General features: G+C 48.6%; 1 protein-coding gene across 5 annotated transcripts; it reads right to left on the minus strand.

Moving 5' to 3' along the window:
• Positions 1-23,663, minus strand: DDI2 (DNA damage inducible 1 homolog 2). Of its 5 annotated transcripts, XM_065696689.1 has the most exons (10): positions 23,455-23,663; positions 19,040-19,169; positions 17,808-18,044; positions 15,411-15,537; positions 13,247-13,374; positions 12,552-12,680; positions 11,735-11,838; positions 10,696-10,885; positions 6,328-6,390; positions 6,147-6,232 (listed from the first exon to the last, which is right to left on the minus strand). In XM_065696689.1, the coding sequence occupies exons 1-9, from the start codon at positions 23,590-23,592 to the stop codon at positions 6,374-6,376; spliced, it is 1,200 nt and encodes a 399-aa protein (XP_065552761.1). In that variant the 5' UTR covers positions 23,593-23,663; the 3' UTR covers positions 6,147-6,232; positions 6,328-6,373. The 5 variants fall into 5 exon arrangements, 4 of the variants coding, with proteins under 4 accessions (XP_065552758.1, XP_065552757.1, XP_065552761.1 ...); XM_065696687.1 differs by lacking the exons at positions 6,147-6,232; positions 6,328-6,390 and adding an exon at positions 8,288-8,493; XR_010616347.1 differs by lacking the exons at positions 11,735-11,838; positions 12,552-12,680; positions 13,247-13,374; ... (2 more) ...; positions 19,040-19,169; positions 23,455-23,663 and adding an exon at positions 1-1,581 and having other exon boundaries at positions 3,290-6,232; positions 10,696-10,786.
• Between the last annotated feature and the right edge of the window lie 596 nt (positions 23,664-24,259).

Below are 24,259 nucleotides of genomic sequence, written 5' to 3' on the forward strand. Positions count from 1 at the left end.
TTATGATAAAGTGTTTATTCATTTTTTTTAAATATCAAATGTTTTTACACATCCATTTTGTTGATAAACAGTCCCCCAATATTAAAAAAAAAAAAAAAAATAATCAAAATCAAAAAAAGAATCAAGTGTGTATTACTTTGGGCAGAACCACATCCCATTCTCTGCTGCCACAACCACTCCTCCTGCCAGCCTCCTGGGAGGACTGCTGCAGTGGTCAGCCCAGAAGAGTAAATGACACAAATGCAACCAGCTTTAGGATTCCTGAGTATTGATTCCCTCAAGCTCCTTAAGTGAGTCTGTAAAACTCTTAAGCTAAAAAGCATCAAAGAGTAACCCAAACTGCTACACATTTGGATCACAGACTAAGCCTCGTCTACACAGTGCAGGAAGAAATCTCTTGAATGCTTCAGAAGGGAATGATGTACCCAAAACCAACCCCACTTCCCAAGCTGACTTCTGAGAAAGGCAGGGATATACCTCTGGATTTCTCCTCTTTAAATTCATGTTAGAGTTCTGGGGAGCCATTCAGCAAGAAGTCCAAGTCTGGTGAAGAAACCTCTAGGATCTGTTCCTCCTCTTATTTGTAAATGGCATAGTGTGTTAAAGAAAACTTGCCTGGAAGTTAAGCATTCAGCAAGTACACTTAAATATTGCTACTTTTGAGGAAAGGAAATGGCAAGAGGGGAGACAGGAAGAAGGGAGCGTATTGAGGAGGTACAAGGTTAACAGTCCTGGAGACCAAGTGTCTACGTAGGAAGTTTAACATACGTAGCAACAAGGCAGATTGTCAACGATAATGCAGCTCAGCTCTGTCCAGCAGCAGGTAAAACCATCACCAGGAAACATTTCCTCCCCTTGTCACCATTATCTGTGCCCAGAAACTTTCAGATGTGGGTGTTTCACTGAACATCACCTCTCAGCTCACCTAGAGCCTCAAGTACAGAAACGCATTTAGCAAGAGGCTGAGTAAATTCCTTTGGCATCCTGAAGAATACATCCCAGAAACCCACAGCAAGAGACACGACCACAGCGGCTCCAGTGAGCACCCAGAAACAAGCTCTGCAGACCCACTGGGGCATGCCACAGGCGCTGCCATCTTTATGAAGCAGCCTCCGAGTGTTGCTTTACTCTCTATAGATGGACTTGTAAATAGTTGTGCTAAGCTGATGTGACATTAGTGCATTGGAGCAGTGATTAATGAGGAGGGGGAAGAGAGTGAAGAGAGGCCAGGATACATGGCTTGTTGGAAACCTGAACAGCTTTTGGTGTTGCCTTGATCCCCTGCTCTAGCCAACAAGCTGTAGCAGTCTACATAGAGGTATTCCCACTTTATGGGCCAGGGATCAGTTGAGAGATTGCTAAAGGCTGAGCAAAAGATGTGTGCGTACAGCAGAGAGGACACACATGCACGTTAAAACAGAAGACAACTTTTAGACAATGTTCACTAAATACATGTTCTATTACGTTTTATCTTAACCTTAAATACTCACCGTGGCCCCAATTTTCTCCAACGTAAATCTTGCTCCTAAAAATCTGATTCTCTAATTTAGCAGCACGTAGCCATTCACTCAAAGCAAGGCTCTGAAATAAAGAGATTTAAATCACCAGGCTTGGACTAACTTGATCAGAATAGGTTTACAAGTATTTCTCAGTTGGGGTCAGGCTGTTTCTAGCAGTCCAGAGAAAGCTACCCAGGAAATTCTAGCACTATTGATAAACGCTTCAGTAACAGCTTTGGCAGAAGGGCAGATTTCAAAAATGATATTTGACGAAGAATAAATCTGAGCACTGAAGCAAACTGGCTGCTGCTCTAAAGCTTGTATAGCATAAATTCTGTATATGCAGTCTGAGTAAATGAGGCCATAAAACTAGAGCCTTTAACCAGCTTGGTGCGAAGCAGCAGTACTTTGTCTAGCTATTAGCAATCGCTTCTAAAACCATGAAGTATAAATACAAAAAGGGTATATACCACTGAATAGCCACTATCTGATGCTTCCAGAAGCTGGCTGGCAGGCTAAGGGTGCAAATTCAGCTCTCATGCATCCAAGGGCCGACCTGCAGCTGGTGTCTATGCACCAGATGGGGGTTTGCCCCTAGGACCACCTCACTGAGCCCCAGGGTGTCAATCAGGAGCAGATTCAGCTGGTTAGACTGAGGATGCTCTGATCTGAGAGCCTCATTCTTGTTGCTGCTTTTGATAGTAAATCAGATGCAGATGGGAATGGGTCTAATATATCTTATTTCCTAAGGCTTCTAGAGGGACATCTGATGACACTGTACTCCCGCACCAGCCCAAGTGTTACCCTTTTCAGAGGGGGCTTTCACTGATTTGAGGTGCTCACTGCAAGGAGAATATATCAAACAGATAATACTTCAGCAGGGGTAACACGTACCACCTGCCCAGTGAAGAGGATAAAGCTGTGTTCTTGCCTCAGTAAGTCATTTTGAACAGAGCCTCAAGTGAATTACTCAATGCTGCTCTGGCAAGGGGCTCCCAAACAGCAGAGCACTGCCTGCTGCCAGCATCACAAGGAGCAGGCTATAAGCCAAACACATCTGGGAGCCCAAGGCCTACCTGGTACCTTCACAGTGCATGCAAAAGCTCCATTTGACAGACAGAGAAATGCCTTAAAGCTGTTGGTTTCTCTTAGAGGACCTCCTGGCTGCCCAAACATCTAAGACAAACCTGACAACCACAGCTCACCGACACCACGGACTCCTGCGAGTTCACAGATGAAACCAAATTTGTGCTGGTTTTTCAATGCCACCCTGCACAAAAACAAGCCTCGCACACATGGAAGCAAATCTGCCAAGCAACAGGGAAAGCAAAACACCAGGAACACAGGCCAGAGACAATGATGACAACAAATGAAAGCCATGACAGAAACATGTGTCCAGCTGCTGCTGGACCCATCACTTCAGGTGTAGCTCAAAGCAGAAGATTCCAGATGAACACTTGACACAAAGCCACTTCTGCCATTTGCAAGTGGGATCCAAGTAAAAAGTTCCTACTTAAAATTTGGTATCATTTTTCAGCCACGCTTCCCTTCCCCTTCCCCAGCCCCAACATGGTTTTGGGGCTTTGCAGAGCATCACAAAGTAGTTCATCCCCCCAAAACCAACATCTGGAAAGGGCTTCCTACAGCACAGCCTTGGTGAGTCCTCATCACTCACCTGGGACATCCCAGAAGGCCACAACTGTTAATGCAGAAGCCACATCAGTGCATTTGTTTCATAAACCCTATTGGGGAGCCCTCGCTCTCTGAAGAGGTATTAAATTAGTACCCACCAGCTGCTGCTGGTGCCCCACAGTTTGCATTTCCACAGCTGAGAGGCTGATCATCCCCAAACATCCAGGTAAAACTAGTGCAAAGCAGATTTCTTCATCCTCCTGATCACCCACTGCTTGGTGCATAGAGAATGCATCCACTGCAACAGTTCGTTCTTCCCCGGGCAGAGGGAGCTGTAACACATGGATGGTTTGTTATAATTTCATCATTTTGCCTTAAAGTGGTTGAGCTTGTTCTTTTGTCTGGGGAAACATGGTGTGGGCAAGGCTAGAAAGAAAATGTAAACCACTCCTTTTCCATCCCCGCCCCTACAATTAATACCAGCACATCTTCAAATAAGTTAAAACGTCTCTTTTACGTTTTGGTAGCACCAAATTCTATCTCTTCCCTTCTTCTATCCCCATGTTGTAAACTTGAACACACTGGCCCAAGAGCAGAAAAGGGTTTGGCAAAAATAGGCATCAGCCTTCCCTGTGCACACCCAAAACTGCACACGTATCCAACCCCCCCTCGCCCTGTGCTCCTCCTGCAAAGCACTACACGTCTGTGGGCATCTACAGACCTTTAGTAGCTGCCACAGTAGTTTCATGTGTCACAGACATTGGGTTACGAAACACAGGAGAGCTAAACCAGATCCCAGAGTCCATCTGGATACATGCTGCCGTGTCGGCGCCGCACCAAGCTCAGTGTGCAGCTCCTGTCCTGCACACACACCCCCTCAATTCACTTCACAACCTGCTCTGCGCCGGCCAGGGCAGGCACCTGAATGGCTTCTGCTTTTTATTCGTAACATTGGAGCTTATTCTAAACTTGTACATTGAAACAAACCCATGAATTTTCATCCAGTATGCGTCATTAAAAGCTATTCTGTCCACACAATGCTAGGACACTTTTGTTCTTTTCAAAGGCCAAATCTAACGAGTGAAACAGAAGAGACAAGTTACTTTGGCTGCAAAGAATTAAAACCTGGCTCACATTCAGCTTGCACATCATGGTATGTAATTTAGATATGTCCTTTAAAAGAAAAGACACCCCAGTCAGCTACCTCTTCCGTGGTTATGTAGGAACAACAATACTCTTAGCCAGCAAGATGAGAAGAGCAAGATCTGTGTTTCCATCTGCTTGTTCCAAAGCCTCAAGAGCTTCCTGCATGGTAAAACCAGCACCAAGGATCCGATCAACATCAGCTGCAGGGAAGGCAGGGAGGGGAGAAGCTCCCAAGGCAAGTCCAGTACAGGCAGCTGGTGGGTTCTGCGCTGGTTCCTCACACTCCCCCAGGCATGGACCTTCTGGAGCAGAACTGCTGCTTCTCCCGGGTGCTCCTGTGCACAGGCTCTGAGTATCTTGAGGTGCACCCTCATCCGCAGTGGGTGCAGAGGAAACGGGTATCGTCTGCTCCAGAGTGGGACCAGCTGGACTCTGATGACCTCCTGCCAAAACCTCCTCCTGCTCTGAGCTCTGCTGCTGGTCAGATGTGGCTGCAGAATTCACCATGACCAAATCACTCTTACCTGAAAGCTTCTGAATCTCAGAAGCACCTTCTCCAAGAGCAGACTCTATGTGACCACCAGACCCAGCGCTGATGTTTTCGATGCCACAATCACAAGGCTGTTTCCCCTCTGCTTTTCTACCTTCAGACCTCACCTCATAGGAGGAACAACTCAGTTGTGGATCCGAGCTTTTCTGCTTATCTTCAGAAAGCCCCTTCTGCTGTGCTGCTGGCCCTGTGTGAGCCATTTCCAGCTGGGAGACTTCTTCAGAGGCAAGGATTTTACATTCTCCTTTCCGACTGATAACCAAGAGTTTGTGAAGCTCTTTCAAGGCTGATGCAAGAGAGAAACATCGCTCTTCGGAAGCTCTTCCTGGATCCATGTCCAGTGGATGGATGCTGGAAGGGGAAGAGTTGCCTTCAGCCACCAGCTGATTATACAACTCGGTGTACTTTGCAGGAATCTCACCCGTGCTTTTAGACTGTGGAACGTCACCGATGGAAAGCGGATCACTCAAGGAGGATGCAGACTTCGGCGACTCCACTTCCATGGAAAAGGCATCCGAGTTCAGGTTGGATCCACTTCTGTTCCCAGCCTGCTGCTTCTGCTCACTTGTTGAGCTCTGCACTTCAGCTGCAGGCTGCTCAACCACATCTACTTCCATTAAGGCTTCCGTATGTGTACAGCTGAAGGAGGCTGACATTTGGATACTCCCTTTCCCACAGGAAAGACCTGGTTTCCCCAGTCCACCTCCTCTCACTTCCACAGGAGGATTTTCTGGCTGGCTGGCTTCTTCCACAGCAGGTTTCTCAACCTCACCAACACGGCAAGGAGGTTCTGGGTCAGTTGTCTCAGTTTGCTCCTCCAGGTGTTCCTTCTCTGGTTCTTTGTGTGTCCGATGGACTATGGGAAGCTCATACTTCCCTTCCTGTTCTGAAGACAGAAATACATCTTTATTTTGCCCACGTTCAGCAGCAGTGTCAACCAAACTATTTGCTTTTGTCACTTCCAAAGGACATTCCTGATCACGGTCTTGTTCTTCAGCTTTACATTCCTTTTGACTGTCAGCAATAAGTGCTTCTTTGAGTGTCTTCTGTGAAAGGCAAGCTGGGCTGCAACAGGGCACCTCCCTTGGCTGGGGAGAAGGGTCATTATTTGCCAAGGAAGTGTTACTGGAAAGATGTTGTGATAACAGAGGATGTTCTTCTTCTGGGGTTATCTGGCATTCAGCTGAAGACTCCAAAGACTTTACGGCTCTAGGATCAATGGGCTCTGTGAGGCTGGATTCGGATGAGCAAACTGAAGCAGGGGCAGAGACAGAACGATCAAGTAATTGATTTGTGGGATTACAGATCTTGGAATTTAGTCCTGAAGACTGGACTGGATTTTGAAACCCATCAGAAGCTGGTAATGAGGGCATTTCCAGTGAGGTAGTTTCTTTGTCACTATTCTCTAATGGAAGACAGAAAGAAAGAAGTAGTCAGGGCACAGGAGAACCGTGTTTTCACTGTAGTAGAGAGAACTTATAAACCAGTGGCTGTAAATACCTGGTCTGTGGCCCATTCCAGCTGCAGTAAACACACACTACATGCATCAAGGCTTCTGACGTTCTGTTTGGATTAGGAAACAAACACACCAAACTTGTGTTAGCATTCAGAGCACACCACATGCATGGCTACAGTCCTGTGACCTCGGAGCTCCCCTCCCGACTGTCCATCAAGACAGTGTGGAAGCAGCTTGAGCTCCTCCTGTTCGCTGCTTCCAGGAGTTCTGCCTGGGAAATTCCTTACATCAAGTCAAAAATAACTCTGCTGAGAGCCATTTTAAGGCTGTTCTGTACTATCGAAGCTGCAGAGTGGCCCGTGGGTGATACTACACATAGGATAAAATATACACAGCACAAGGCACATGTCGGGTTTGTTCTCCGTAAGGCTCAAGATATTCAGGCAGCATGTTTCAGGGGTATGAGAACTGAGATGGCAACACAATCCCTGCGCTGTGCTCCCAGCAGTGCCAAAACACCAGCTTGCTGCAAAAGGGAAGCATAAAGATCCTAGGGTGAAAGGCAGAAACCCCCAAAGGAATTGCTGGCTGAGGCTGGGATGAGCAGAGCAAAGGAAGAGACGGCCTGAAGTCAAACCCAGCTCACTGCATCCTTCTCCACCCTGAGAACGGATGGATTGCAGATCTCTATCAGGAGCACCAAACACTGGCTCTAGTTATCAGGAGAGATTAAATAAGAGAACTTATCTTGCTAATAGTCTAATCTTGCTAATATATCAGCTCTCACACGCTCTGTAATTCACCAACGTGACCTTTGCAGCAGCAGCGCCTGCTCTTCCATTAAAGCCCTACTCTGTCCAGTGTCAGATATCCAGATTGTGCTGCATGATTTGTTTGCTTTAGTTTCCTTTCCCTTCCCAGAGGCCTCCAAACTCAGTGTTTTACCTGAAGTCTTTCTCTTTCTGCACATACCCAGGTGTACAGGGGACAGCTAACCATTCCCAAGTACAGCCAAGAATTCCTTCAGATCCACAACATGGAAGAAATCTGCCTTTCTCACTTCAGCTACTTGTTTCTTTTGTTCTCTGTTAAACAGCAGTGATGCTGCAACACCACACCCTGATCAATACGCTTTGGTATAATGAGCAGCAGCCGCTGCACACAGCAATCCCTTCTGCTGCCTGCACATCTGGTCTTAATGCGCCTACAACAACTTGGAGATGCTGGGGTATTAAAAAGCCGGAATTATCCTGCAGATCTGCAGACTGCTCAGCTTTCATCCGGGTGGCAAAGAGGCTTCAGACACAGGATACGGATGAACACCAGGGGGATCCGTTTCTGTCTCTAAGCAGCAGGATTACATTCACACTCTCTGCTCCCAAGGCAATCCTTCAGAGAGGAAGCAGAACTGTCTTTTGATTCAGTGGGTTGGTAATAAAGGGTCTGATCAGACACGAGGGAGTTGCTGTCATTTAGACAGCAGAAGTAGCTGGTAGCCTGCCAAGCACTCCTCCACATCGTCCTTCCAAGAGCCATTGTCATCCTGCTCCAACGGGTATCTACAAGAGCTGAATCCCAGCCCTGTCAAAGGTATTGATCCAGCTAACACTGGGAACAAACTCTTCTCCACAAAGTGCACCAGCAGGGATAAATTCCTCTATATATCAGGAAAAACCTGAGTTGCATTTGTGGTGGCAGCACCTTTCTTGCACCGAGGCTGTCGGGATGAAAAGCTGTGTAAGGGGTAAACTACTGACTATACTTCCTAAAGCTACTGCAGTTTTGTTGCCAGTTCTGTAAATCCTCCATTGTCACCGAGTCTCCCAGTGGCAGGGGAAACACTTCATATAGGCAGAATAGAGCAAGCTCTCAGAGATAAACAGACGTGGAGGGATCTGGATCACAGTAAAACACACCGGGGCTCCATGACCACCTCAGCTGCCCTTCTGCAGGTGTTGAAACGTGGGCTTCAGGGGATGAAGTAAAGCTCAAGAATCACCCAGGTGCATTCAGAACAAGAACTTTAATAGCCCCCAGATGTATGCAGCAGTGTCTGTTGTACCATCTACCAGAAGGCAGCAAAAATTCAAGCTGTTATGAAAGAACACAGGCCTTGTAGAGAGCCGAGCTTCCTTGGTGCTGCATTACATCCTCTCCCGCTTCACCTTCCTGTTCTTTCACTTGGATTTCCTGGTACCATCTGGCAGCAACTAATAGTTTGGGAAGAAAGGAAGAGGGTATATTCTGGCATCTTTGGATATAGCCAACAAATGCCTGTGGGCCAGAGGCTTGTAATACATCTAAGACTTATACAGAGTCAGTCTAAACGAGACCTGCCTTAGTTTTGTGCACGGGTATTCTACAAGCACTAAATGAATACCCAAAATGATTTCCTGTTCTCATACATCTCTGACATTCCTCTAAGGCTCAGCAGCAGTGGTGAACTGCGGCTTGATTAGTCTGAACAAAGCCACATGGCCTTTGGAACTGCAGCCACATAAGCAGCTTTAACTCCATTTAGGCACTTTTTATTTTAAAGCATTCAATTACAATACCTTTATTGTAAAGGCTCGTATTTTGGGACGAGGTTTGCTTTTAATTTGACCCTTTCGGCAGAGAACTAAGCCCAACCAACTACGATGTCTGCAAAATCTTCTCTGAAATAGAGAGATATTGCAAAAACCAACCCAGGCTTCACCAAGCTCAACATCTGAACAGGAAAAGCACTAACATTTACACCTGCACGTTTCCTCTGCAGGTTACGTGAGGAGACACGAGCTCAAGCTGCTGAGTCTGACCTTTAGCGCTGCCAAAACCTGACAGGGACAAGGTCAAATCTATGTTTGTGTTTCTCTCTATTTGCTGCAACTTAAGAAACATACAAATTTGGCTTTAAAAGTCAAACTCCTAAACCATTTCTTGCTGATTCATTAAAGCCAGGCCTTCCTCTTGAGGTTTTTACATCTCTGGAGAACTTGTATTCTTAGCATGGAAGTGGACTGGTCAAAGGGACCAATAAGTGCAGTCCTGAGCTCTCCTTAATGGAACTTCATTATTTGCAGGAAAGTCACTACTTACTGTTTGGACTATCAAGCAGCAATTGGGAAGTGTTAAAGAAAAATGTCAGCGCATTACAACTGGTTATATATATACAATATATATATTTATATTATATATATCACATACAATCTATATATAAATACGTATTTCTATATATTTAACCATATATATATGGTTAAATATTTCTATATATTTAACCATATATGTATATATGGTTAAATCTGGTTATCACACTTCAATTGTACATATGGACATGCTAGACTCTTCAAAGATTAGCAATAAAGATGTTGAAGAAATCAAATCTATCATTTCAAACATGACCCAGCATGTTTTGCATGTGTGGGAAGCAGAATCTCACTGCATGCTTTCAGGGGGACAATAAGCAGTAAAACTTGAAAATCTCTAGGAAACACCTGCATGTAAACTGTTATCTTTAAAGGGTTTGGAAAAGGCCTAAGGAATACACTTTGTGAGGTGTTCACAGCTTCATGGAATAGCAGGGAACAAAAATAATGAAGCTTTCCTTCAGTCAAAAGCCTATGCTGGAGTGAAGGGAGGAATTAAACAGACACTTCAGGTCCCAGCTTTCAGCTATTTTGGCATCTCCACTTTACATTTTGCAGCTACCAAATTCTTCCATAGTCTAAAGTTGGGCTTCATTTGTGCAGCTCATGGATTCCAGAGGCACAAGGAACAAAACTATGGGGAGGGTGAAAATCCTCTTTGCAGACACATATAAGGATGTGACTTCAGCTGCTGCTTTTGAAATTCAGAGTACCAGCAGCCTCAGTAAGAGAAGCACTTCACCTTCCGAGGGCACAAGCACCACTCTAAGGAAAAATGCTGAAATCGTGCTAGTTCTAAGAATTGTCATCTTTGGTCCAGAGATTTGCTCTTATTGCTTCAGCTCCTCTATTTTTACATGCTGCAGCTATTAAGAGAGTACTTGTGGAAGCCCCCACAAAGCTGTCTTTACATGAGGCTGCTGAAATACCACCCAACTGAGCCACGTCCCTGCCTAGGCACTACAGCTGGTGCCAGAGGCAATCATTTATCTCCACACCTTTGAAGGCCAAGAAACCAGAGCAGGTAGGAAGTTGCAAGGAGAGCACACACTGAAAAGCAAGCACCCCCGAATGCCTTCATGCAGATTTGCTATACAGAAAGGGAGAGAGAAGTGTAGTTAGAGGCAATGAGCATGAATAAAGCCCCTTCCTCTCCACTGTTTACTTGCTGATACTGCATTAAACTGCATCTCCTAGGTGCTGAGAAGGGGGACCTGCTGACAGACATCCTGCCACACAGCAAGGGAACTATGCAGATCAGTATTTCAACTGGGCTGCTCCTGGTACCTGCTTCCTCTACGGATTTCTGTATTGCTTCTGCTAGTTCCTGGTCTGCGATCTCCTCTGGCCGGATGTCCTCCCGCCCGGCCCCATATGCCAGCCGGGCACACTCCGGGAGCTCGCCCTCTGGGAGGAACGTGGTCTGTGAGCCCGTCGTGCCAATCACCAGTACATTCTTCTTGAGATCAATGGAGCACTGTGAAAGAGCATCGAGACATCAGGGGCCTGGGTAAGAGCCAGTCCATTCCCGGAGAAAAAGGAGAAACAAGGTTAAACAATCCACTTCCAATGGGAAGAGCTCTCAGCAGCCAACTGTGGGCCAAGAGCATGAGCTCTGAACAAAGGGCCCCTTATGACCTGCTTTGTGACAAATCATCCAGTTGGAAAGCTCTGAGCATCTTCAATCAGAGCAAAAACTTGCCAGACATGCTCCAGCTATCCATGATGTGTGAAGTATATGTACTTCATAACTGATTGGAAGATAATCCACCAGCAACTCCCCCCAGAAAAATCCTAATGCTTTCCCAGGCAATGAAAGTATTTCTGTTGCACTTAGCATTGAACTCGGAAGAGCCGGTAACTGCTTCAAAAGAGGTTAGGAACTGAAGCAGCTCTGCTCTGGAGCCAGGCTGAGAGAGCTGGGCTGGGGCAGCCTGGACAAGAGAAGGCTCCTGAAGGGGAGACCTGAGAGCAGCTCCAGTGCCTAAAGGGGCTGCAGGAAACCTGGAGAGGGGCTTGGGACAAGGGCCTGTAGGGACAGGCCAAGGGGAATGGCTTGAACCTGCCCGAGGGGAGACTGAGCTGAGCTCTTAGGCAGAAGCTCTTCCCTGTGAGGGTGCTGAGGCGCTGGCACAGGGTGCCCAGAGAAGCTGTGGCTGCCCCATCCCTGGCAGTGCTCAAGGCCAGGTTGGACACAGGGGCTTGGAGCAAGCTGCTCCAGTGGAAGGGGTCCCTGCAAGTGGCAGGGGTTGGAGCTGGAGGAGCTTTAAGGTCCCTTCCACCACAAACCATTCTAGGATTTTATGTTTCTATGAGGTTCTGATACCTGATGCCTTTTAAGCATATCCAGTCCTAGAAGCATGTCCATGGGCTGCTCTTCAAGGATTGAGAAGGAGCATGCAAGGAAATCTCCTTCAATCTGGACCTGAGCTGAAATATAAGGAAAAGAGTTTACCTCCTTGCAATACCTACAGTGCAATAAATCTACTCGCAGTTCTTTGACCTCCTGGGCAAGGTCTGCTCCTGGCAAATCTGAAACCAGAGCTCTGACATAGCATTTTGGTCACTGCACATCCAGCCCTGGGCAAGCCTCAGGGACTACCAGGCCTGCCTTGGTCTCAAGAAGCTAGTTAAGAGCTGACCTGCTCTCGACCCTTATGAATTGCTCATCTAACCCTCCAAGCCTGAAGAGCTGTGCAGTGAAGATAATAATTTTTCAGACAATAAGGACAATCTTCTCTCATCCAGAAAAACTGCACAAAAGTACAGCCAATCTTCTCTTCCCAAAGGAATACAACACACTCCACTGTACTGGAGCCCTCCTGAGCAAATCATACTGCCCAGCAGTCCCACCCCAAAGACATTAGCCTTGTTTTTTGCACCCAGAGTGAACACATCCTCTCTGTCTGCAGGAGCTGAGGACTCCTGCACCTAAAAGCGCTAAGGTAATTCCATTAAAAAAGCATTAAACGAGACAGAATCTTTTCCTGAGACAAGCAAACACTCTGCAGATGCACTTTTATTTTACTCTGTGGGACTTCCTAGCAATTATAGCATTAAAACAGATCCTCCTGGTGCCAAGAGTGCGGGAAATGCAGTCACGCTGCTGCTGAAGCTGCCCCATGCAGAATGCCAGCACTTACCTAAGTGCACTCTGCCGATGATTTTCTGCGTCCCTACACCTTTAGCAATGCCAGCCCATCGCCGATCTACCAGCCTCATGATGTTACACCTTTCAGCACAAGCTTGGCTCATGATGGTCATCTGGGCACCTACCAGCAACAGAAGTGGCGTTAAAACCTGAGAGCTCAACACAGATGCAAATTCTCCCCTGGAAGGGCTTAAGATTTTGCACTCAGCAGCTGGGAAACCAACCTGCCTGCATCAGGCAACTGCACTGGGGTGTAAATTTTCCTGTGAATCCCACTATGTTGAATGGACTGTAACCACACAGCAGTATTACCGTAGAGCTGGAATAACCCCAAGTACTTTCCCTTTAAGGCTGTGGATGGGAAGCACTACATTAAAGGCACGTGTAATCCCCCCCATCTGTAAAATGAGATAAGGCAGACACGTGGCAGTGACCGTTCTGGCACTGGAGCCCAGAAATTCTCCCAAGAGCCTTGGTCTGAAGGGCTCAAGCACTTGTGTGTGCTGCTTCTCTCAACAGTCTTGCCGCCCTCAATGCCCAGGCTGCTCTCAGGTTTTAATTAGATGCTTCAAAATCTTCTAACACAGTGCTTTAGTGTGGATTTTTTGGGCAATGATTTTGGAATGATTGCTGTCTCCTTCAGTGAGAGAAAAAGGAGAGCAAAGAGATGAGAAAGAGTCAGTTCACCTGAGTCAACAAAGGCTTTCACTGGATGTCCATTGACTTTGCAGTTAATGTACAGCATCACCACCTGCCCAAAGCTCTCCGGGGCCTCTTCCATTGCTATCGTCATGTTTTCTTCAATGTTTTGCTGCCTGATTTTAATGGAGAAGAGAGAGACGAATCAGCCCTTCCATCAGCTGAACCTTACAAGCATCCCTCTGACTTACAAACAGACCCAGTAATCCCACCCACTGCAGCTCACCTTACAAACAGCACACCCAGAGCACACCAGGGACTGCTTCATTAGCTACACACAGGCTTCCCAGAAGACGAGTTGCTAGTAATGACCTTGGCTTAATCCAGAGCCATGGAGACTGCTCCTTCCAACACCCTGCCTAACTCACACTACAGCTCCCGACAACCTTCTGTTTGCAACAGAAACCCATCACCACAGAGTTAACCTGGAGAGCTTCTGAGCGAAAAACCTGTGTATTTATTACTCTAAAATAAAGCACTGAGGGCACACAATGACAATGTTGCCAGTAGCTACAATGCTGGAATCCCACACAGCAGCTGAACATTCAAATCCTCCAACGTTTCCCTGGTATCTTCTCTTTGCCAGGCACAGGAAAGGAGGGAGGTGAGCAAAATTGCAGGGAGAAACACCACCATGAGCACAAACCTCTGGTGCCATTTCAAGCCTATAGAAGAAACATGCTTCCAGAAGCCTACCACAGCCCAAGAAGTATCTTGGAAGTGATGGGCATCCACAGCAAATGTATCCAAAATAGCTTCATCTACCAAAAAGGGAAAAAGGCTTCCAATTTTGATGCCACTTCATTTTAACTCCTCAGCTGGGGAAGGGGAAAACCTCAAGCTCCACTCTTACCCATCTTCTGTGCTGTGGTAAGCCTTCCCCCAGTGATGGGGAGATGAGGTTTCTTGGTGCTGAAGGGTAAATAGTTAATGGCCCCTGATACCTGGCTCACTTGGGAGCTAAAGCACCCTACTGCCAGCATGTCCCACTTCATGTATTCATGCATCAAGAAGTCACATATTGTCCTGACTTTTATTATTTAAGCTTACATCGGATACACAGTGGTTAATCTTCAGTTTGTTCTCTTGTCAAATCCATTACTCTGTTTTCTCTGTGCCTGACACTCCATCTAAGATACACTTTGAAGGGCAGAAACATGTCTCAAAACAAACGGGACACTTGCCACAGCCTCCTGTCAATCCTGGGCACAGCACATCTAATGAAGCAAAGAGCTCAAGGTGTGAAATCTGGGGACAGCTGCACGGCCTCGGGCATATCACCTTTATCTGTCCCTCCATCCAGGGAAGCAGGAAGGCATTCCTGTGCCTCAAGCAACGTTTTGCTATCTACAGATGTGTGTTTTCCTGCTTTGCTAAGCAAAGCATTTATCCAGCACCAATACCTTGTCAGCTGCAATGCAAGAATGACTCTTATTGCAACTGAATTTTGGTTATGATCAACTCTGAGCCTGAACCAGAAAGACATTTCTGAGTTGAGGAAGAAAGCATCCGACATGATCTGACTCAAGGATTTATCACTCAGTGTAAGAATCAAGCCCCAGCCCAATGCAATTACACTTGGAAGACAGCAAGAGGGAGCGAGTGCTGATGAACAGAACATATTTCTACAGAACATCTCTTCTGACAGCAGCGATGTTCCGGGCCTGGAATTAGCCAGAGACACAAACCAATTAGCAGTACACAAAACCCAATCTGGAAGGCAGCTGGCAGAAATGACGCCACGTTGCTGTGCAGAGAGATCAGCCTAGAGACGAACACAAGCCCGAGGTTCAAAACATGCCTGAGGCACCCGAGTAGCACCTCACCAGAGGATCTCGGCTCTTGTTTCAAAGGGAACCAGCTTAGGCAGCTCTGGGACATCACATGCACGGACAGCGATACTGCCACCTCATGATCTGTGCTCAGATAGATACCTCTGAAGGATGGGGTGCACCCACATGTCCCTGAATCCCAAACTTCCCATGTGCAAAAGCGGCTCAGAGCATCGCCCTCCAAGCAAATGCGTTTCTTAAGGCAGGATCTAAACATGCTCCATGCATCTTCCATGGAAAACACACCATGGATGGAGGCACGCTGTGGAAAAAGGCACTGTGAAGACCTCCAAAGCCTGCAAGTGACTTCAGTTTCCTACCTTATGTCTTCTTCTATCTTGGCCTGTGCCTCGAGATCAAAAGGGTCAGCTGAATAGAGCCGGATCCTCTCCTGCTCCCGCCGGGCTCGGTCCTGCTGCTGCTCCAGCAACACCCTGGTGAATTTCTCTGCAGTAACAGGGAGACACAGAAATGCTCTTTACTGGAAATCGCTCTTACAAATCAAGGTCTGGCACAGCAAACTCTTCTTTTTCTGCCAGCACGCACTCAGGGCTAGAGTCAACAGCACATGCAAAAAAAGGCTTCCTCTGAAGGCAGCACTGATGGACGGCAAAGGACCAAACTTGGGAACCCACTGAGATGAAAAGTGACTGGACTCTTTCTCCTTGTGCCTGCTACCCAAACTCAGCACAATCAGACTCAATTTCCCTGCACATACATTTTTATAGGGATGAAATATGGAGAAAACCACAAAGACAATATATTTAAACCAAAGAGCTGCCATTAAACCACGAATTCATTCTTCTACTGCAGCAAGAATTGCCTACACAATATGCCAAAAATACCCAAACAGCTGCAAAACCAGCAGATAAATGAGACCCGAAGCACAAATCAGGACTAAGAATCTGCACAACTCCATTGAGAGGCTTAAGTGCACGTGCATTTTGAAACAGCTTCAGAGACAAATAGAACGGAGGTTTCACAGCTCTCAGCAAGATGCCCATCCCCAAGAACAGCTTGCAAAATGTGCCACATTTTATACTCAGCATTCCCAGTAAAAGAGCAGCCTGTGGACCCATCAAAAACCAAAAGCTAACAACAAAACTTACTTTAAACCCAAGCAACACAGACAAAGACATCATCATCCCCACAGCTGAATACCTGCCACTGCAATCAAGAGCTCCTAGCTGGGACACCCACTTCACAAAGTTTTAAGTGCATGTTTTAAGAACACAGCTTTCAGATCCCCACTTTTTGGAGGGCCTCTGGCTGGTTTTCACTACTTGGATGTGATCACGTGCAGTCCCAAAAGGACTTGGCAATAAATTAAGTTCTGTAAACACAGAAGGTTGTGGGTTTGCTTCCAGAAATGCAGTTCCCATGAAGAAGGTCACTGGCTCGGAGGCTGTTCAGGAAGGTATTAGCTTTATTTTCTTACTTGTTTGGGTTTTTATGTTTTAAATCAGGCTTCTGTATAGCAGGTACCTTCTACAGCTCTTGCAGTACGTATCTATGCATGTACTGGGGCATGAGAGCCAGAGCTGAACTGGATCTGTGCCCAAACACTAACAGTAGCAATAGAGAACAAGGCAGGCATGAACAGCTCAAACCCCATCCTTCTTAGCAGCCCCAGTTTGCCACAGCAAGCTAAAACCACACATCCGAGTCAAAGTTTACATGCGCAAGGCAAGACAGAGCAGAGGATCAGCCAGTTCTGGGTGTCTAGGGCTTAACCTCTTGTTTTCCCTGCCAGGAGCAGCACATCTTGTCAAGGTGATGGAGAAACACTGGCACTACAGGCACAGCACTAGCAAGAAGAGCACAAGCAATGTGGTTTTAACTCTGGCTATAAACTGAAGTCAGAATTGGGAAATGAAACAGACCAAGAATATTCATGCAAGCTCCTTTCTAGCTTTATTTGACAGCGAGAAATGACAAGGATGTATCCTTGAAAGTGGGGAAGAAAGTTTCCTGCTAGAAGATACTTCATTCTCTGCCTATGCCAGGGGGGTTAGAACTGGATGATCTTGAGGTCCTTTCCAACCCTAACTATCCGATGATTCATTTTCCCAAACTCAACAGGATTTATTTCCTAACTAACCATCTTGCAGCGGTTCAGAAAGCACAACTGCTGATGCCCACACCACCACTCTGTTTAAATACTGAAAGGACACGAGACTTCACACCTTTAATCACATGAAGGATGAAGGACCAACACAGACTCAACTGCAGAGGAAATCAAGGACATTATACTAGGCTTCAACTGCACCCAAATTAATCACAGTGCTCAAGGCCAGGTTGGATGGTGCTTGGAGCAACCTGCTCTGGTGGAAGGTGTCCCTGCCCGTGGCAGGGGTTGGAGCTGGATGAGCTTTAAGGTCCCTTCGAACACAAACTAGTCTGGGATTATGACTCTATGAAAAATCAGTTGCTGAGCCACTTGTGATCACAGAAACTCAACTCATCTGTGCAGCTGATATTTCAAAGTAGGGGACTGAGGATATTAAAGCAGCCAAGCAGGAGAAATGCACCCAACTCGGCAGAAATGTCTTGTTACGAAAGGAACTTTGCCTTGAGTATTCCCAACTGGCACCTTTTATCAGCGCCAACAAGGAGTTGGCAGCAAACACCCCAGTTAAACACCCGCAGCTGCCTTTTGTTAGAAGGGAGCTCCAACAGGTTCCAAACCACCTCCCAAAGGTTAACCCCCACCTCACCGAGGTCTCCGCTCAGCAGCGCCTCTGCCAAGGGCGGGTTCCGCTCCTTCAGCAGCGACAGCTCGTGGGGGTTTGCGAGCAGCATCTCCCGGAGCAGCGCCGGGTTGTCCAGCCCCTGGGGGAACGAGGGGGCATCGGGAGGCGACGGGCGCAGGCGCTGCGCTGGCGGCTGCTGCTGCTGCTGCTGCGTGGAGGTGCCCGGAACCGCGATGCTGCTGAAGTCTATCCTGGGCAGACCTTGAGGGAGAAAGAGGTCAGAGGTGTTGGTGCTTCACGTTCACACTGGGAAAATCGCTCTTAATGCTGCAGTATTAGACCAGATTCTGGAAGAGCAGTTTGGAAGCATGGCCACGCATGCAGGTTACTGGGTTAGGGATGCCAGCGTGGCTTGACGTAACTCGTCCAGCCTTCTATCTGGCCCATTTTCTTATCCCCTGAAACGCATTTAGTGAATCACAGACTCATTATTGCCAGCTTCACCAATGTGAATTCCACATGGAGGGATTGCAAGGCTGAACCTCACGTCTCTCTAAGGCGCTTCTGAATCTCACGGATTAAAACAACCAACCAGGGAAAAAAAGAGAAGTGGCATTTCTGCAGACCTGCATTGCAGGTACCCATCCTCCAGCTGAGGCAGGAGGACGAAGACCTCAAGCAATGCTCCCATGCCCTTCTCAGCCAGCAGCACCTTCTTTTCCAGCCATGTTTTATGACACGGATTTGCTGGGAATGGCTGCGGAATGCAGGACAGAGGAGCAGAGCTCTGCTCAGAGGAGTCTCTGTAGCACAGTTGCATAACTGGGTTTGTTGAGATGCAGCTGCTCTGGGTATCTGTCATGTGTGGATTCAAAGAGCACATCAATACAGCCTTTTAATGCACCTGAGCCGTGCAGACCACATATTACTGTGCCATTACACCAGGTGGTTGTATAAATATTCACAGCCCTTTACAAACCCTGCTGTTCTGAACCAGTTCCCTTCCTTGCTCTCTCTGCATGCCCCCAGGAGAACAGTAAAATGATATTTGCTTCCTTGGAAGAAAAAAATCCCATTAAAAACAAGCCCTCTGGGTAATTTTCAAAGCCTCCCACCTCACCCCTAACCACCCTCCCTTCCAAGGTGCTTTGCTTAGTGAATTGCTAAAGGAGACCGACAAGACATGGAATTGGTGTTTGATAAACATGGAGATCTTTGCATGCTCTGAGCAAATGGCAGCCCAAATCCTTTCTCACCTGGGAAACGGATGGAGGGCCGCGGCTCTACGGCCTCTTTCTGTCGCAGGATCACCACATCCCCGTCTTTCAAGCCATAGGAGGCCAAAGATCTGTTGTTGTCTGTCAGCGGCCGCTCCGCATAGACTATCTGTTCATGGAGAGAGCAGTGGAAAACCCCAGTAATGCAAAGCAGGGGATGATAAAAACTAGCAAGAGGTTATTATCTCAGGAAAGGGCTCCAGTAAATCCTCTGGCCCCATCTGGAGCTTCAGAAGGGAAGGTAAGCAGTGCTCACCACAGCCCTGCCCAAGCACCTCCACCTCAGGCACAGAAAGGCCTCAACGAGTGGTTGAACAAGGACACGGACTCGGTCTTGCTGAAATCTGGCAGGGGTTCCTCAAAACTCAGCATCTCAGAGAAGGGCTGGTCTCCTTTAATTAGAGGCCAACATTGTGAAAGAAAGTAAGCCTTGCCCCAGGCCCGTTCACCACACATTTCCAAACTCCAGTCTCTAAGATCACAAGTCACAACCGTCTTCTACTGCACTGTCAACACGTACTGACCAAGGACCAACTGCACACCCACAGGCAGCACCAATCAGGGCAGACCCATGGAAGATGCAGTTCAATATCTACAGTCCCTGCCTTCTCCCACAACAGCTCCCCAGAAGAACCAGTTTTACAAGGCCCACAGTAATCAGCTCAGTGATTTCCAGTTTACTTCATTGATGTAACTTTACCCAGACATGAGGGTTCAGCACCCAAACACCCCTCCTGAGACTGCAGTCAGCCTGTGGTGGGGAAGTAACTTCTTTTGACTACAAAACACATTTGCATCCTTTTCTGTTAAGATAATCTGCCTTAACAAGGGGTCCACAGATTAAACATAAAATCATATTGAGATCAAAATGAACAATCACCATGGGAACATTTCTATTCACGTTAGATCTGTGATACCTACAGATGCCCTGAATTACAGAGAAGCCAGAAAACAAAATAAAGATGTGACTTACAGGAAGAGATGTTCCCAGAAATGGTATCAGCTAAACATTACAGTTCCTGTGCCTCCATTGGGGCACAACGAGACCCAGTTCAACAGCTCCTACCCCTAGCAGGAGTCCAGAGTGAGAAGTGCTGGAGAGCTCAGCCTAAACCCGTTGGGCATATGATTGAATTTCACATTTACCACCTTGTTTAGCAAAACTGGGTCTGGAAAAGGCCGGTTCAGCAACAACGGGTTTGCTACAGGTCAGGACTGGCAGCAGTGCGAAGCAGCTCTGCAGTCCTCACGTGGATGGACCACAGCTCTGTGCGATGCTATCGCAAGCAGCAGAGCCAAAAAGAAGATCCAAAAAGCCCCCCAGTTACTGCACGTCTGTATGTCTGGAAGATGCTCCTGACGTTCACTGCTTTACTCCAGCAACTCAGAAACAACACAGAATCTCACTACTGGGTTAACAGCTGAGATCCACCGGCAGCAGCAGTGCCAAAGACACAGAAAAGGCAAAACCAACAAGAACCCCATACCAACAGCAATGAGAGCCATCAGCATGAGAGAATCCTGCACGAGCTTCCTACCTCCTCATTAACAACACACCTCCCAGCCTCAGCACTACTGCACTAGACTGGGCCCCTTCCAAAGCAAACACAGGTCTGTAAGCAATATTCCTTGCTATTCTGATGGCTTGCAAGACATTACCAGCATAATTCACGTTAGGCTGTGATGGGAAGAGTCCCAGTGTATCCTTGTGCGTTACCAGACGCGTCCTGCCCAGCCTGACTCAGTAACACCGCTGCCCGCAGGGAAAGCAAGTGTGGGGTGAATCCCAGCTGGACGTGCAAGTCTGAAATGGCAGTTTCCCTGCTCAGACACTCGGGAAGAGACAAGTTAATCAGTTTAAGTGAGGTTTTGCCTCTGTCGTCTTCCTGGAATTGGATTTATGAGCATTCGGCCTTAACACCTCAGACAATGAATTAAGTGCTCCGAGCTCACTCTACGTCCATTAGCAGCCTGGCTTAGCAGCTTCTGACCCACTCCGCTCTGCTCTTAGAACAAGCTGATGTAACTTGGTGTGTTTGGATTGTCTGGTTTGCAGCACCCTTTTGTTTGCTGGCCAGGCACCGGACATGGGCTCTTCTGGATGTGGCCTGGGCCAGGATGCAGGTGCTAAGACCGCACAATGGATGGATACGATACCACAGGGTAGAACCTCCTTATGGAGCAAGGAACCCCAATCAAGAGCACTAGATACCACCAGCAACCATAGATCAATCCAAACGCAGAACCCGTGAAATAACCCTATGCCCAGCCAAGGACAGGGGACATGTGGCATGCAAAGAAAGAGAAATGAAGGAAATCAGCGGTGCTGCCGAAGAACACGGTTCTGCCGAGAGCCTCCCCATCTCCCTCCAGAAAAGCCACCACCTCGATGTGTGGAGGAAACCACAGTGAGCCAAATTAGTTCCCCTCTCCCAGCACAGATCCTCTTATCACCACAGCCTGCAAGCAGCGTTTTCGTTATCTCATGCCACCCTGTGACCACAGCCCCTGCTCACCTCCGCCCCAGCTGCAGCACCCAGAATTAATGTCACAAACCAGCAGAGAGTGAGAGTGGGATGAACACTCCTCCACACATGAAAGGTTTACTCCATCCTGCACAACCCTTACTATGAAATTCATCCTCTCTTTAGTGCTGATGTGACACCTTCAACATATGCCCTGGTTATGGGAAAATGGCATCAAACTACCTGGTTTGGTGAATGTAACACTGCCTGTTTGAGGAGGATGGTCTGAGCACATAAAATCCTTCCACACAACCTGCTTTGCTGATAACTTGTGGTTTTATACCTTTCTCCCCAGTGAAGGTCATAGAAACCCAGACTGGTCTGGGTTGGAAGGGACCTTAAAGCTCATCAGTTCCAACCCCTGCCACAGGCAGGGACCCCTTCCACTGGAGCAGCTTGCTCCAAGCCCCTGTGTCCAACCTGGCCTTGAGCACTGCCAGGGATGGGGCAGCCACAGCTTCTCTGGGCACCCTGTGCCAGCGCCTCAGCACCCACAAAGATCCTCAAAACACTTCACAAGCACTAGGCAGAAACAACAGAGAAAGTGAATACACAGCTAGACACAACACGAGAATGAAGCAAGGGGATGCACAAACAGCAGATGGGTGAGCACGAGGAGGCAGCAATGGCTACAAAAAGCCCAGCGCTGATCCCCATTACCTGCAGCTGATTTCAGTACAAAACTCCGTTGGGTTTCATTGCAACAGAGCAAAAACTTACAACCAAAATATAAGTAGAAAAGTCCATGAGCCCTCATTATCCCAACCCAGAGCTGGCAGGTGATGGAGACCAAAGTGAGGAGTTATGCTGTGGTTGTCCCCATTGCTGGCCACAAATTCAACAGCGGCTGCAACACAGACACAAGGGTTTGCTGGAGCGTAGGGACAGGAACCTTTGTGTGAGGTGGTTCCTCTCTACCTACCTACCAAAACCCAAGGGTTTTTTCCCCTAAAGGAAAATCCATTTCACCTTGATTTTGTACCCTGGCTTTGCAGAGGACATGCGCCTCACATCCAGCCTCTGGGTCTAAAACCAAAGGCTCACTGAAGGCAAAGGTAAAGCAAAACACCACGTCAGGAACCTGTTTGGTGAGGGAACACGTCCACCTCAAGGGCTGCTTCAGCACTTTTTCCATCGCTGACTAATATTCCCTTCACTGGAAAAACACTTCATTAATTTAGACTGGGAAAAGGCTTAGGAAGCAAAAGTCATCCCACAAAACTCCACTAACTCTGCCAGCGCCCCGGGAAAAGGGACATCGCCCTGTCCAGCAATGCCTCGACAAGAAACGGGTAGAAACAGGGGGGGGAACAGCAGGACTGCGCCCAAAACATTGAGTAAAGCCCAGATGGATGGGCAGACGGACGGGCAGACGGGCCAGAGCCGCCCCCACGCCGCAGCCTCGTGTTTCAGCACGCTGTGAGTAAGCCCCGAATTGGGGCTGGAAGGGGGATTTTGGGGGGAACCGGGCGGATGTTCTGCTCAGTCCCTGCACCTGCAAGGAAAGGGAAAGGAGGGGAGGGAAAAGCCTCCAACTGCCCTTTCCGACCCGGCTGCGAGCAGGAACACGCTGATCCATTAAATAAACCTTTTCCTGAGCATTTCGGGCTCGATCCCAGGCTCTGCCGCCATCCCCACCCTTGGTTCCGCTCCTCTCACTCCACTCCTCCCAACTTGCACACCGAATTCCTCCGACACCCCAGTAACAACGCACACCTTCCTGCCCTCCCCGTCAGCTCCGCCGCGGGAGGGGACGGAGCCCTTCCCAAAGGAAAACACCGCCGGACCGGAGCCCTCTCCTGAGGGGAAGAGGAGGGGTTTGAGGGCAAAGGGAAGCGCCTGTGCCCAAGGCGGCGCGCAGGGCCTGACCTGGCTCTCGGACGCCGGGATGCCGGACTCCAGCTCGCAGAGAGCGCGGAAGTTCTGCAGCTCGAAGTCGGCGTCCACCTGCAGGGAGAAGGTGAGCTCGCTGCGGTCGCGGCGCAGGCAGAACACGGTGAGCAGCATGGCCGCCCCGCCGCCACCGGGCCCGCCGCCGCCAACTGCTGCTGCCGCCGCCGCCGCCGTCAAGCGCCGCCGTCGCAAAACGCCCGCCCCGCCGGGTCAGGCGCCGGAGCTGTCAATCAGGGCCGCTCGACCAATCAGTGAGCGCCGGGCGGGATCGGGCTCCGCCCCCTGCCTGCGGCGGCGCTGGGGGAGGTCCTTGCCCTCCCCCGCCCCGAGCTGCCCCCGAGGCCCCGTCCCCCTCGTTCGCCCCTTTTGTTGTGACCCCAGGCAGGGGCAGAGGAAACCCCAGAGCCGTTTCCTTGTCTTTCACCTCGGAGCGCCCCAGGGGCACCCCAAAATAGCCCCCTGGGTACCCCAAAACACCCCCAGGGGTGCCCCGGAACAGCTGCTGACTGCAGCCCCTGCCCATTCCACCCCTGCGCTCCCTCTTTCACCCTGTTCTTGGGATCGCATCTTCTGGCTGCTCCTTCCCTCCCACCCGCATCAATGTGCATTTTGGGGTGCCGCTGAACTCGCCTCTTTGCTTACTGGGCAGCAAGTGGCTTTTGGGGGCCCAGCCTTCCTCAGGGACACCCTGGGCGCCTCCGTGCACTCCAGACTCCCCCTTTGCCTTTCAGCACACTCCAGCCCTGGCACCATCTGACTGCTCCCTCACAGCCCACCCGAG

This window comes from Lathamus discolor, chromosome 16 (assembly GCF_037157495.1).
Source record: "Lathamus discolor isolate bLatDis1 chromosome 16, bLatDis1.hap1, whole genome shotgun sequence".
Taxonomy (NCBI): domain Eukaryota; kingdom Metazoa; phylum Chordata; class Aves; order Psittaciformes; family Psittacidae; genus Lathamus; species Lathamus discolor.